This window comes from Rattus norvegicus, chromosome 4 (genome assembly GCF_021556685.1).
Source record: "Rattus norvegicus strain SHRSP/BbbUtx chromosome 4, alternate assembly SHRSP_T2T, whole genome shotgun sequence".
In the NCBI taxonomy this organism is placed as follows: Eukaryota; Metazoa; Chordata; class Mammalia; order Rodentia; family Muridae; genus Rattus; species Rattus norvegicus.
In genome coordinates, this window is record NC_141537.1 from 178,248,949 (window position 1) to 178,263,314 (window position 14,366).

The following is a 14,366-nucleotide window of genomic DNA, read 5'->3' on the forward strand; positions in this document are numbered from 1 at the left end:
CCCTCACAGCCATGGCTACTCTGTTTCCACTGTAGCTGCAGTGGCATGGGATGGATACACGATCTTTGTGTGGACAGTGGCAAGCATTAGTCTTTTTAAAATTAGTATCACTTCTGTGTATTTACATGTAATCCCACTGTAATGAGCATTTAAAAATGAAAACTTTCTAAGTAATAGTAATCACTTGTAAATGGTGGACACGATTGTCTTTTCACACAGACACACACAGACACACAGACACATATTCAGAGGCACGGAGACAGAGGCACATGTACATTTGAATGAAATTTTAATTTAACTCATGTAGTGCCCTTAAGACATGGAAAGCTCAGCTGTGAGTTTATACAAACTTAAGAATTTGATAGCAGCTTACTTCTTACACTGGTGATAACATCAGATTGGTCACCACATACGCTGTCAGAGCCACAGAATTCAGGTTTTCAGAGTTCGCTTCTTATGTTAGATAAGCTTTCCAGTATACAGTTTGTCATAGTGATGTTTTGTTACAATAGGCTATTCTTTCTAATTAAACATGAGTTTTTAAGTTACTGATGCCCCCATGTGGTGAGAAACATATCTTCTTCTGTTAGAACTTGGAAAGGACTATATTTTCATTTTAACAAAAGTGGATAATAATGTTTCTGAAATGCTGTTGATGAAGGGACGTAATTTGAATTTTGTAAAGCTCATGGCCATAAAATTCACAGCCTCACCCTGTGTTGTCTCAGAAGTGCATGTAACCAAGCACACCCATTGAGACAAAGTATAAGGAAAATTGAGTTACAGTAGCATAGGGGTTTTCTGATCATGTATATGATTCCTTATTTGCTTTGTTTTTGTGTCTCACATAGGTGACGTACAGTTCATTGATTATGAGTATTCTGGATACAACTACCTGGCATATGATATTGGAAATCATTTCAATGAATTTGCAGGTAAGACCCATGCTTCACTGTTGGGGTCATCTACCCTAGTGACCTAGTTGCTCCAAGGATGAGACCCTGGGCAGGAGCAGTGTGTCCTGCCCATCACTTGACCCTCTGGCATTGTTTACTTGTTCCTGGAGAAGAGAAAATACTGCACTGAGTGGGAGAGTCATGGCGTTCACGGCCCAGGTTTTGATCATGTGCAGGCCTTTCCTCCACGTGCCCCTCACATGTGCAAGATCTTGGCTTCCATCTCCAGCACACAAGGTGACGTGATTCCTGAATGCTCTCTGTTGATTGCTCCAAAATCATCGCAACGCTGCACCCCTCCTTTCTGTTCCATTTGCACATCCAAATACTACCTAACACCCAGGTGTTAAAAGGTTGAGTATTTTAACCTCTTGAATTTTATTTTACAATTACTTTTAAAACTTCAGATTTTTTTTTTATAAAAGTGGAATATATAATTAACACTATATTTAGGATTTTCCTAAAAGTAAAGATTAGAAAATACTTACACTTTGGGTGTTTTATTCCTAGTGAGGATATTACATCACTGAACTTAGACTTGTAGCAGATTCCTATCTTTTTATATTTATACAATTTGGGTCTAGGCTAATAAATGAAAAGTTTTGTTTATAGTTTCTTAGTTCTACCAAATTTACCATACACGTGTGTGTGCGCACGTGTGTGTGCGCACGTGTGTGTGTGCGTATATGTATACACACACCATAACCCCATGAGTGTGCTGCTGCACACACACAACACACACACATACACACACACACACACTTTATACATACACACCACAGCCCCATACGTGTGTTGCTCACACACACTCTCTCTCTCTCTCTCTCTCTCTCTCCGTATACACCATAGTCCCATGTGTGCGCTATAAACACGCACACACTCTCACACATACATATACATACCCACTACAGTTACAAACATAAACACACACATACATAGCCAACAACCCTATGCATGTGCTGCACATGCTCTCATATGGTCTCCCACAGGCAGGAACGAGTCTGTGTAGAATAAGGTCATCCTCTAGCTACATGCCACAGTAGTCTTTGACCTTCTGTGGGAAAAGCGGAATTACCACCTGAACGTTGGAATAGAAAGGAGGAAGGAAGCATTCAGATGCGACTGCTGTCTGTAGGTAGAAGTCTCTGGAAGCATTCAGATGAGATTGCTGTCTGTAGACACCTGAACGTAGGAATAGAAAGGAAGAAGGAAGCATTAAGATGAGATTGCTGTCTGTGGATAGAAGTCTCTGGATGGAGAAGCAGAAGTCAGCACATCAGAGAGCCAGGTTTGGAATATTTGTGAAGAACCCCAAGTGCCAGGCAAGAACAGCAGAAACATTTAGGGTTGCCATCAGACTATGGTCATGACCCACCTTTCTTTCTTCTTTTCTTCATCTGTCCTTCCCCCCTTTGGAAAAGATAGAAATAAAAAATAGCTGAGCTGGAGTATACGGGCAATACAAATTGGACTTGGGTTTTTTTCCTTTGTGGGTTGGGGTGAGGAGGGCACAAGGGTTGGTGGTGGACCTAGGAGGACTGGGAATTGAGAGCGATGGGGTGCACTGTGTGAAATTGCCAAATAGTCAATAAAAATATATTGGGAGGAAAAATGTTTACCCTGAGTATTATCAAAAACTGTTAGGAAGTGGGGCTTGAGCCTGCTCTCCCTTTACTGCTTAAAAATCCTCAGGCGCTTACTCTGGTGTAAACTGGGCCTTTGCTGAAGTATGCTCAGTGCGAGCAGTGACGTCATCAGCCTCGTAAGACGAGCAGCAGCTCTGCGCCTCAGAGCTACGCTAGGATTCAGAGTGTGAGTCCATTGTGTAGTAGGAGGGATTGCCAGCAGAAGGGAGAGTCTGCATCACTTTTCCGTTAGAAACTTGGTTGCAGTGCAGAGGCATGGTGAGGGGTGTTTCTCAGTGGTCTGCTTCTCCTCAGGTGTCAGCGATGTAGACTATAGTCTCTACCCAGACAGAGAACTCCAGGGCCAGTGGCTGCGCTCTTACCTTGAAGCCTACAAGGAGTATAAGGGCTTTGGCAGTGATGTCACTGAAAAGGAAGTAGAGACACTCTTCATTCAAGTCAATCAGTTTGCACTGGTAAGTGAAATAGCTCAGTGAGACATGGTGAGGGGAATAACTAAGGTTCATCACATAAACCGAGTTTGAGTCTTGTGGATTTGCTTAAAATAATTAAAAATGTGCTTGCTTACAGTTTGCCTCATTAATTACCTTGCTTTAAGGACACAATTTGTTGCTTTACCCACTTACGTATCTTTACCTGAGTTCAGTTTGAAATATTTCATTATCTTCTGAGATAATTGTAGTCCATTAGCACAGCTTGCAGCTGATGTGTTAAGACATTACTGAATATTAGATTGGTTCTCTCAGCTACTTCTTAATTTTTGAATATGATTTTATGGAATTGGCCATCTTGTCTTTTCAAATAGATGGCAGTGATGGCCACAGCTAGACTGTTTCTGCTCTTAGGTGCAGGCACTGATTCTCTAGAGACCCTGCAGCACAGCGCTAGAGAGGGGCTGTGTAGATGTGACAGCCGTTGTCTGGTGTCCTGTGGTCGAGCTGCTGGGCACAGCACTCACTCCCAGAAGACAAGTGGACCCCACAGACGCCGGTCCATGCTCACGTGCCTCAGATACTAGGGCTGTGTGTGAGCACAGTCCATCCTCAGACAGACAGTCCATCCTCAGACGCTAGGGACTTACCGCCACTCTAGGTTAGGAGTGTTGGAGGGAAATTCTTCAAAATGCTTATAATTTAGAATAAGATGCTTTTTTTTTTTTTTTGTAAAACTTAATACCCATCTTTAGAATTTTTAGTGAAATATAATTGGAAATAAACTTAAGTGTGATCTCAGGGGACACCATCATGGTGTGGCAGTGCCTTAGCACTAGCTGTTGGGAAGCAGACACAGCAGGATCTGGAGTTTAACATCAGTCTGTCTGGCCACACAGCAAGGAAGTCCAGCCTGCACTATATGAGACCTTATTTAAAGAAACCAAACCAAGCTTAAACTAAAAACACGTGTACGGTACCTTAAATGTATTACTTGGACCCGTGTGTCATCTAGCCTTGTCCAGGCCCCTGATGCTGGGGTTAGAGGTGCAGGTGGCCGTGCTGGCTCTAGCAGATGTCACAGATGTCACTTACATGAGAACAGCAGAGATGGCCCAGCAAGCAAACTGCTTGTATGGCAAGCACGAGGACCTGTGTTAGGTCCCCAGCATCCATGTAGAGGTGTGGGCATGACGCACACCTGTAGTTCCAGTGCTAGGGAGATGGGTGGACAGATGAATCTTTGTTGTCTTTTGGTCACCCAGACCATTGAGTTGGTCAGCTCCTGTGTCAAGAAGTGGCTCAGCAGGTAAAGTGCTAGCTGTGTAAGCATCATGTCCAGAGTTGGATCCCCAGCCCCCAGTGTAGAGTATCAGACCTGGGTAGGTATGCTAGCCTCCTCTCATTTCAGTACCGGGATCCCGGAGCTGTCCTGCTGTCTGGCTTCAAGAGAGAGACCCTGCCTCAATGTATAAGATAGAAGGAAGGAGCTCACAGAAGCTACCCAGAGACAGAGGCTTCCATACACACGAACCTTGAATACATGTCCCCACACATATGCATTCACATGGACACACATGCAAACATGGGAGGTGAAAGTGATCGTGTTTGATGTGCACACAGCTGCACACTGCCCTGCTTCATTTATGTGCTCTGATATCTGATAGAAAAAGATCAAAGGACAGCAAACTAAGCAAGTGTGTGTGTGTGCACACACGCGCGCACACACACACGCACGCACGCATGCACAAGTATGTGTGGAATTCAGAGAACAACTTGCAGGTGTGCGTTTTCTCATCACCCTGTGAGGATCAAGCATTGAACCTCTGTCCTTAGGCCTCATGGCAAAACCTTTATTCACTGAGCCATCTTGCTAGCTCAAGAACTTTCCTATTAATATCAGTCCTTTAGCATTCTCTATAAGTTTATTTGTGGTTTTCGAGTATATAGTAAATCACTAAATCCTGGTCTGATACCAAGTTGTGGTCATTCATAAATTAAAACTCGTTAGTTGTTGAATTTCTCTTGTCTTATTCTGCTGACCTCTATTATGTGACTTCTGTCCATTTCCTTTCTGGAAATGTCTTGTTGCGTGGGGGCTTGAGAATGCAGAGTGTGGTAGGATGTTTACACAGGTGTGCACAGGCGTGTGCAGCTCCGTGCTCCACTTCACTTTAAGACTCTTCTGCTAGCTGCAGTCTAACTAGTTTGCTCTGCTTCTAGCAACACTGATTTCCTCCTGCGGACCACTGGGGTGTTTGAATGGATGTGTAACTCCCCCATTCTTTTTATATTAAGGTCTTTCTTTGCCCAGCATTTTTGTCAAGGCCACACTTCCTAATAGTGCCACTCCCTGTGGGATAGACATTCAGACACATGAGTCTGTGGGAGCCAAGCCTATTCAAGCCACCACAGTGGCCACACACAAGAATATGGCTGACTTTCAGATCAGACTGCAGACAGCCTTCTTAGGATTTTATATGTATTTGAAGTACTGTACTTAAAGTTAGTAATTCAGCTGGAGAGTATAAGATTTTTTATCCCAAGGATGAGGGAAGTGGAGATCCACACCAGCACTTCATGCAGGGCCATAGGACCTCTCCTTACTTTGCTTTGCTTGCGTTCTAGACAGAGTCTGAAGCCTGTGACTCAGCTGTCCTGTTTGTCCAGGCTCAGTTGGACTTTGTAGGAGTCCTCTTGCCTCAACCTCTTAAGTTTTCATTTGAATTTAGTTTTCTTTAGTTTAGATTTATTTATTTTATGTGCATGTGTATTTCGCCTGCAAACATGCGTGTGTGTCTTGCCCTCCAGAAGAGGACATCAGAACACCTGGAACTATAATGTAAGCTACCCTGTGGGTGCGTGGAACTGAACTTGTCCTGTGCAAGAACAACTAGTAGTTTGAGGGTTTTGTTGGTTTTTGTTTTGTTTTTCTAGGCAGAGTCTCTCTGTACCTCTGACTGTCCTTCGACTTGCTCTGTAGACCAGGTGGCCTTGAACTCAGAGATGCACCTCAGCCATAACAAATTTTCTTAACATCAAACCATTTTCCTAGCCCCAATTAAGACGATGTTGTTACTGTGTGGGGTTCCCTAAGGCCATCCATGTGTGTGCAGTGTCCCTAGAGTTTACCCCATGCTCCTGCTGTCTCCACCATCCTCCCATCAGTCCCTTTGTTCTGTAACAGTGTTGCTCTTTGCCCTGTGTATGTAGAAACCTAGGAGTCGACAGATGAGGCAGACACAGTTGTTTGTCTTTGTGAGATTGGCTTAATGAATGCACTTACCTTGATGATCTTTACTGAATCAGTTCTCTGATGGCGGACGTGACGCCATCCTTTATGGCCGCAGAGATCCACTGATACTTGTCCATTCCTCTTGTTGGACAGCTGGCTTGTTTTCCTTGACTGCTCTGAGTCGTACAGCAGTAAGCAGTAAATGTCCTTGTTGTATGGGACATGGCATATTATGGTAGATGGTGAGTTTGCAGTCCATCAGTAGCGTGGGAGGGATTCCATCCGTCTGCACTCTCTCAGCATTTGCTGACATTGTGTCTTGATAATCGCATCCTCACACTGCTGGGAGTCTCTCTTGTGTTTATTTGCATTTCTCTGTGGCTGTTGATGGGACAGGCACTGAAATTTGAGGAGAGACCTTCATTGACATTGCACCATGCCTTGCCAACACCCCACTGAACCAACTTTTACATGTATTTACTGTGTGGGTGTGAGCATGCTCATGCCACAGGATTTGTGGAGTCAGAGGATGGCCTACTAGAATCATTTCTCTTCTTCTGCCATGTGGGCTCTGCACATTCAAGGGTTATCAGGCTCGATTGGTGGAAGCCACTTCAGTTATGCTCTGAGCAATCCCACTGGCACTTGTATTGCTTTTGCCTTGGATATACCAGAAATAAAACTGTGTTTTTAACATTAATTCTTTGTCTAAAGCGTCTCTAGTAAAAGTAGTGTATTTCTGGAGAAGTAGAATTCTAATTTTGATACCAGCATTAAAAAATTATGTGTATGAATGTTTTGCCTGAATGTGTGTTTGCTTGTATGCCTGGTGCCCACAGAGGCAGGTGAAGTGGTCAGGTCTCCTGGGACTGAGTTACAGAGGGTCCCACATAGGTTCTGGGAATCGTATCTGAGTCCTCTGGAAGAGCAGACCCATGTTACCAGCACTTAGGAAAAAAAGTACTTAAAATTTTGATTTATCGTTAGTATGTGTGTGTACACATACGTGCATATGTGTATCAGAAGTCAGGACAACTTTTGAGAGTATGTTCTTCTTTCCAGTTCCTGGGGTCAAACTCAGAGCTCTTTTCTTCGTTGAACTGTCTTGCTACTGACCTGTGTTAGCTAAATCTTAAAATAACGTGTCTAAGTAAAAACTAATTGTGGGCCAGTGAAATGGCTTAGTGGCCAGAGTGAAATTCTGGACATTTGTATGGGGAAGGAGAAACTAAGTCCTCTTTCTTTCAAATGTGCTTACAGTCAGTCTCTGTCTCTCTGTCTTTCTCTCTGGCTCTGTCTCTGTCTCTCCCTCTCCCTCTCTCCCTCCCTTCCTCCATCCCTCTCTCCATATAAATAAATGTAATTCAAAAAGGAAATGGGGTCTAGAGAGATGGCTTCTTGGTTAAGAGCGTTCAGAGAGGGATCTGGAATTCTGTGGCACACAGTACTTTACAGCTCCAATTCCGGATGATACAGAACACTCTGCTGGACTCTGGGCATGGGCATGCGTGTGATAGATACACATAGATAGAGATAATTCAAACAATGTAAAATAAATCATGTGAATTTTAAGTTCTAGGATGCAGTTTTCACTGATACACTGTTCATCACTGTTGTAATTAGTGTGTATAATGGAGCTGTTAGAATAGATGGAGGGTGTGAACCAGGTCTTGTGTCTGTGTGTTATGTGGAATGCTGAATTCTGCTTTGGACACAGGTTACAGAAACTACTAGACCAGTTTCCGAGTCACTTCGACTTTGTCACTTGTCAGTGTAGACAGAGTCATCAGTGCTGACACTGTAATTACTCATATGCTTTGGTATGGCCATGTTGTGTAAAAATGAACAGAAGAACAAAAACACTTTGGGGCCTAGAGACTGTGACTCAGGAGATCCAGGTGCAGTCTTTACCACGAGCGTAGAGAGAAGGGGAAGTACCATACATGTAGTTGATGAAAAGTATAGAATGAGCAATTTTGTATCATATACAAAAATATGTCTCTGTAATTTTTGATTTTTCTTCTCTTTAAGGCTTCTCACTTCTTCTGGGGACTCTGGGCTTTGATACAAGCTAAGTACTCCACGATCGAGTTCGACTTCCTGGGGTAAGATGGTGCTGTCTGTTCGAGGTTGAAGTAGTGTAGACATGACAAGGGCATCATCAGTCACTGAAGGCCTCATCCGCCCACTGCGCAGTGTGGGGAGAGTCAGTGGCAACGCCAAGCTGCTCTTCGGCAGTGTGAACCTTTGAGCAGTCAGTGTAGGGCAGGAGGAAGCAGCGGTGGGACTGAGGTCAGCTCTGACTCTGCCCTGTTCTTTCCCACTAGGTATGCGATTGTCCGTTTTAACCAGTACTTTAAAATGAAGCCTGAGGTCACAGCACTAAAAATGCCAGAGTAAAGAAGAGGTCGCTGTTCTCCAGGAGCTGAGCGACGCTTGTGGATGTTTCTGAGAAATTCCAAAAGCCAATATTTGTTAAAAGTCATTTAATTTGGTTATCTTGCTTTAAAAATTATGCCTCTAAACAACCAACCTATTTTTAAATAGAATGATGTTAAGAGTATGCTTACTGCTGTCAGTCTGTGGTGGGCTGAAGATGTGACCATCAGCAGAGAGAGTAGAGTCAGGCTTTAGCCTGTGGCAGTGCAGCCCATGCTACGTGTGAATTATTTATTACAGATTGACATGACTGACTACTTAGATCTTTCATTTGCTGGTTCAGTGTATGTAATGAGAATATTGTGGACATCTTTAAATGGTTCTTTCGATAGATTTGATTTGAGAAAAACATTCTTGTTGTTGAGTGTAACCTTTGTAAACTGAATCATTTACTCTCAACCTTTGGCAGTCAGTCCCTCAGTAGTAAGCTAGGGTATTTTAGAGAAGTGCTCATTGAGGAGGGGGCGAGGCAGGTACTGTCTCCTGGGGTATAATACTTTTTTCAATTGGAAATTGGAAATCATTTCTTTTTGGGGAGTACAACTTAGAATTAAATTGTCTCTTTACATAGCCTGACAATATAAAATATATTTACTGTATAAGCCTGGAATATAACAATTTAATGTTAAAAACTGTTATTAAGTCATGTTTTCAAATACTAGATATGGTCATTTAAGGTAATAGTCTCAATTTTTAGAATTTACCTATCCACTTGTTTCTAACCAGAAGTTTTGTTTTACTTGAGATACTCTGTTTTTGTTTATTAAATGATAGTTGGCATTGTTAGTATTTGAAACAAACATACAGAGTTCATCATACTTGGAAGCAAGGAATGTCATTTAGATGCTTTCTATTCCAATTCATTCCTTAAGTTGGTTTTGTGTCTGTACAGTCAGCAGATATTAATCATACATGTAACTCCAGAATAGTGTTGTTGGTGCAGTTACAGAATCAGTAAGGAACATTCGCTAGGTCATTGAGCTTTGAATACTTAAAGTCTAACAAATAAGGAAATGTGAATTACACAGTAGTTGTGGTAGGAGGACTTGTTTTGGTTTCTCTTGGTTTTATCAGTCTGGTTTTTATTTTGTGTAGGTGAAGAGGGAGGCACCTACTTCATGGAAGGAGGTTAGGTCTTTGAGGTAGACAAGGCTTTAATCTTGAAGACTGCTCTGTGGGCTTGAGCAGTCGGGGTAACTTTACTTGGGTTAGTCACACAGGCTCTGCACTTTGGTCACATAAGTGCTTCTGTACAAAGTTGGCTCCGTGGATCTGCGTAGTTAAATATGCAGTGCAGATCTGTTCTAGGTTTGTCCGATGTTCACATGACTTAGGTCTCAGCCAAGTGCTTTAAAATACTTGGGTTGCCTCAAGGTGTTCAAACCTACTAAGTAGACAGGCCATTTGAGATGGTAAATTCTAGCCACATGCATAGACTCTTCAATACGTGTCTCTAACAGTGTTAGACCTGGATTCGGTTTCTACCTCCCCAATGCTGTAATGTTCACGTCTGTTTTCATGAACCACATTACTGTAAGATCATCACAATTCTGCCGACTTCCTTGAATGGAAAAGAACGACAAGCTCTTTACAACGCAAACAGGCCAAAGCCTGGCTTAGTGGGATCCGCTCTTGGTGAGAGCATTGTTATGCGATGAGACAGGTGCAGGCCTCCTGACTGCTTACCTCCTGAACGTCCATCCAAGAGTGTGTGTCCTGTGCAAGCCCTGGAGAAGAAGACAGTGTTTGCTAGTCTGTTCCTGTTTTGAGAGTGCTTTCAATGGAGGCTCACTGTGCTGCTGCTGCTGCTGCTGCTGCGCTGGTGCTGGTGGACTGCAAGCAGCCCGCTGAAATGTGACAGACTGCCGTGGCAGTGAGTGCCATGACAATGAGGCTTCCTTGTTCACTCTGCTAGCAAGTAAGAGATGTTGGAAAGACACTAGCATGTGGAAGCTCTTGCCCCCATTCCTTGGCCAGATTTGGGTGCTCTGCTGCACCTGCTTCTCATACAGCTTTTGGGGATCATAGTGTAGACTATCAACAGGATTCAAAATGTCTTTCTTTGTATCGACCATGGAAGGGATTCTGAAGAGGGTATATTGGGACTGTTCTGAAGAACATCCCTCTAAAACGTGTCCTGTGGCTTGCTAGATATCAGTTGCCTTCTTTTGTTCAGCTGAGGAACTTGAATGCCTTACCCAATCACTCAACTGGTAGTAAGCTCGTTTTGTAAATGTGAAAGTGGATGTTAGAAGTGGCATTCATGGATGTTCAATGTAATCAATAGACCGTAGTGGCCTGGATGCTTTAACAAGCAAAATTCTGCATTTCTGCCCTCCACCCCATCCTGTGTCCCCGGCACACTGTGTGATCTTGAACCTGACCAGTGATATTTGATGCCCTCCCTCTCCCCTGTGCTACCACCATGTCTGGGACTGAGATGTGGTGGCCGTGTTTTGCTGTTGACGTGATCTGCCTGAGGTCCCATGAGCACAAGCCCCGTCAGCTGCTCTGCTGCGGTGTAAATAGGATGGCGTCTGTAAATAAAGCCACTGTGCTGAGTGCGAGTGCTGCCTTGTGTAGAGCACGAGCTTTGCCTTTTCCTTTGTACAGGTTTTTCTGTCACTAAATGATCCAGCCTGTTGGCATTAGGCTGGGAACAGTGCAGTGAGATAGCACGAACTGGAACGAAGGTTTAATGGTTTAGTTAATGTTAGGATTTATTTATTTAGCCTCTCAGTGCCTAATAAGACTTTTCTCCATTTTTTACTTGGCTGTTAATTTTCTTGTAGGTTAGATTCTGGGAAGCAGTACACTTATAGAGCTCATCTTTGACTCACAATTTGAAGCTAAGGAAACTAAACATGTAATTTGTTTGTAAACTGAAGTGTGGTCCCCTTTTCTATTTTCAGAGTTTGTGACAACTTTCTATAAAAACTTGAAATTCAATGTGAATGTAAATCTCATCCATACGAGAGACACAGGACAAACGACGTGTCTTAAGTCTGTCAGGACCTTCTCTGCAGGGGTTCAGTATGGGCCAACAAGTTCTCCTTCCCTGACTTGACCCCCAAATGTTTATTTTAACTTTGTGTTGCTAACATTAAATAGACTTACAAGAAGAATTCCTCCAAACACTCGAAAGAAAAGTTAGTGTGGTTGAAAAGTACTCAGCTGTGTTCCGGGTTCCGCAGAAGCCCCTGGATCTCTCGCTGAGCTCACTGGCTGGCGTGTAAAGGGTGGTGTCAGGTGGAGTTTTACTTTTTTCCTCTCTAACTTGCTTTGAAGCGTCTTATACTGCATTCCAGAGTGCTGTGGACTCAAGTGTTCCCCTGTTAATCTGTCACCCAGTCACAGCGCTCTGTCCTAGTGGCAGCAGCGTGTGCTACCTCACAGGGAAGGTGCATCAGGTGGAGAGCCTCTTGAGTGTCTTTGCTTCAGTCGCAGTTGGTTTTCCTGTCAGATCATAGGCTGGCCTTTACCGTGAAGCTGAGCTGTGCCCCCGGCCTGGGCCTGTTCTGAGAAGCAGCGTGGACGGTGCTGAGCAGCCTGCCTTACCCACAGTGGCAGCAGTGTGCGGTCTTGGCTTTGACAAATGCTATCAGCTGCTCTAGACAAAACAATCCCATTTTTGGAATTTCATATTTCTGTAAACAAAAATATTGGAAGTTTTGTATTACTTTGAATTCTTGAAGGCTAAATTCAGTGGCACTTTACAAAATGAATTAGATTGGTTTGTAACAGTTTTTATGCTGGAAATTTTCATTTTTGACTCAGTTTGCTATGGGAAGAAACCCCAAAGTGTTTGGATTAGAAACAAATAACGGTGCTTGGCTGAAGAGCACTTTAAACTCCTGTGCTGGCGGCAGCTTCTCTCCTGGACTGTGCATGATGGTACCACCAACACATCTTTGTCCGTTGTGCATTATATGGCGTATGTACTTGCAAAAATACCCTTTAAAATAGTTATAATTTTATCTTTTGGTTGTCTTACCCATGGAGGTCCTTTAGATCCCTTCAGTAAGTTTTAATAAAACACTAGGTAGTTATAGAACTGAAAACACCACATTGTCTCTTGAGCCGTTTGTGAAAGTGGAGCAGGAAAGCCCATCCGATTGGAACTACAGGCTTCCTGGCCAGAGACTCAGAGCTAGGTTGAAACCCAGTGACACCTGCAGAGCGAGCTGTGAGGGTGCAGAGCACCTCTTCTCCATCCTGCACTGTGGCTCCGGCTGCTTGTAGGGAGTGACATTCTGAGTGTCCTCGTTAGTAATCCCAAGTCACCCTCTGTGTTTACATGTACTGAAGTAGCTGTAAACTAATGGAACCTGAAAGAACTTTTCCACATTTAGGAGCTTTTGTACAGCAAGGTCACGTGTCCTGATCGAAAGAAGACATGGTATTACCCATATGCAAGGGAAAAAGCTGAAATGAGGAACTGTCATTGCGTTAGCTGTCTGTTGAATTGGGAAGTGATGGCACAGGGTCTCAAATTTGTGTTTCTCAAATGTGAATTGTAGTCTGATGCTGCTCTGTGTAGACTGTATGTGCTAGGGATAGTCTCAGCACTGAATATGCACCGATACCTCGCAGATGAACGAGTGAACGAGCGCAGCCTCTGTCCTAGGTTTCCCTACGCCTCACCGAGTGTCTGAGTGCGGAGAACTTGCGTATCCTGTTTGCTAGCAGACGTACTTCCTGCTCTTTCCTTCGTTGTTACATATTTTTATGTTTGAAGTTTAATTTTTACTACTGTTAATTTAAGTAAGATTTGTTCCATGTATAAAATGGCATTGCCAGTGAGAATCAACAGCCTCATTGACGTAGCTGCTGAGTGAAGTACATTTGTGTTCTGTGTTCATGAACTTGCAATGAAGCCGCAATCTTCTTCTGAGATAAAGTGCGGCTTAGGCTTTATTTCTGTTTAATAAGGCTTTCTACCATTGATTAAATGAAGGAATGTATCTTTTTGAAGAGATTTATATTCTGTAAATAAACATTGGTTGTAACAATAAAGTTGAGTTCTAACTAATGTGTCCATGTTGTTCATACTCAGTGAAGACTGTCTCTTGTAGAATATGGAAATACAGGACTTGAAAGGGTTGGAGCTGAGTTACAGACTGTTTGCCTAGCAAGGGCAGTCAGTGTCTTAGGTTTGTTCCCTAAAACACGAGAAGAAACAAAGATTTTCCAGAGTTAGTAATGAGGAATCATGAGGACTGAAATTTGTATCCCGGCATCCACATAGTGAGCCGGCCCCCACCTTCCTTGCCCCAACCCGTAACCCCAACAGATTATCATCGGTGCTCACTGGCTCTCAGCCCAACCAAGAGAGTACCAGCCCAGGTTGGAGCATGTAGGACACCAAACCTGTCTTGCTCCTGTGTATCCACATGTTTATGATGTTATTGATGGATTGGGCCAGCCTTGCCTATCCTGGAACTTCATTTCTAGATCAGGCTGGCCTTGAATAAGGGATCCACCTGCCTCTGCCCCCTGAGTGCTAGGATTAAAGACATCCTCTATCCCAGTAGGCTGATCGCATTTCAACCACAGAGAGCACAGGAAGTGAGGTAAGGCTCTATACATTTTCAAAGTTCACGTGATGACATGCTTCCAGCAAGGTCAAACCCTCTTAAACCTCTCCAGATAGCCGTCG

General features: G+C 43.5%; 1 protein-coding gene across 1 annotated transcript in view; it reads left to right on the forward strand.

The window, feature by feature from the left end:
- Etnk1 (ethanolamine kinase 1) overlaps positions 1 to 13,739 on the forward strand; it is a 44,136-nt gene extending 30,397 nt beyond the window's left edge. The window contains exons 5-8 of the mRNA NM_001107894.2: positions 852 to 935; positions 2,897 to 3,057; positions 8,300 to 8,373; positions 8,596 to 13,739. Of these exons, the coding sequence (NP_001101364.1) occupies positions 852 to 935; positions 2,897 to 3,057; positions 8,300 to 8,373; positions 8,596 to 8,668 (392 nt within the window). The 3' untranslated portion in view covers positions 8,669 to 13,739. The remainder of the gene's footprint in view (positions 1 to 851; positions 936 to 2,896; positions 3,058 to 8,299; positions 8,374 to 8,595) is intronic.
- Positions 13,740 to 14,366: the final 627 nt, after the last annotated feature.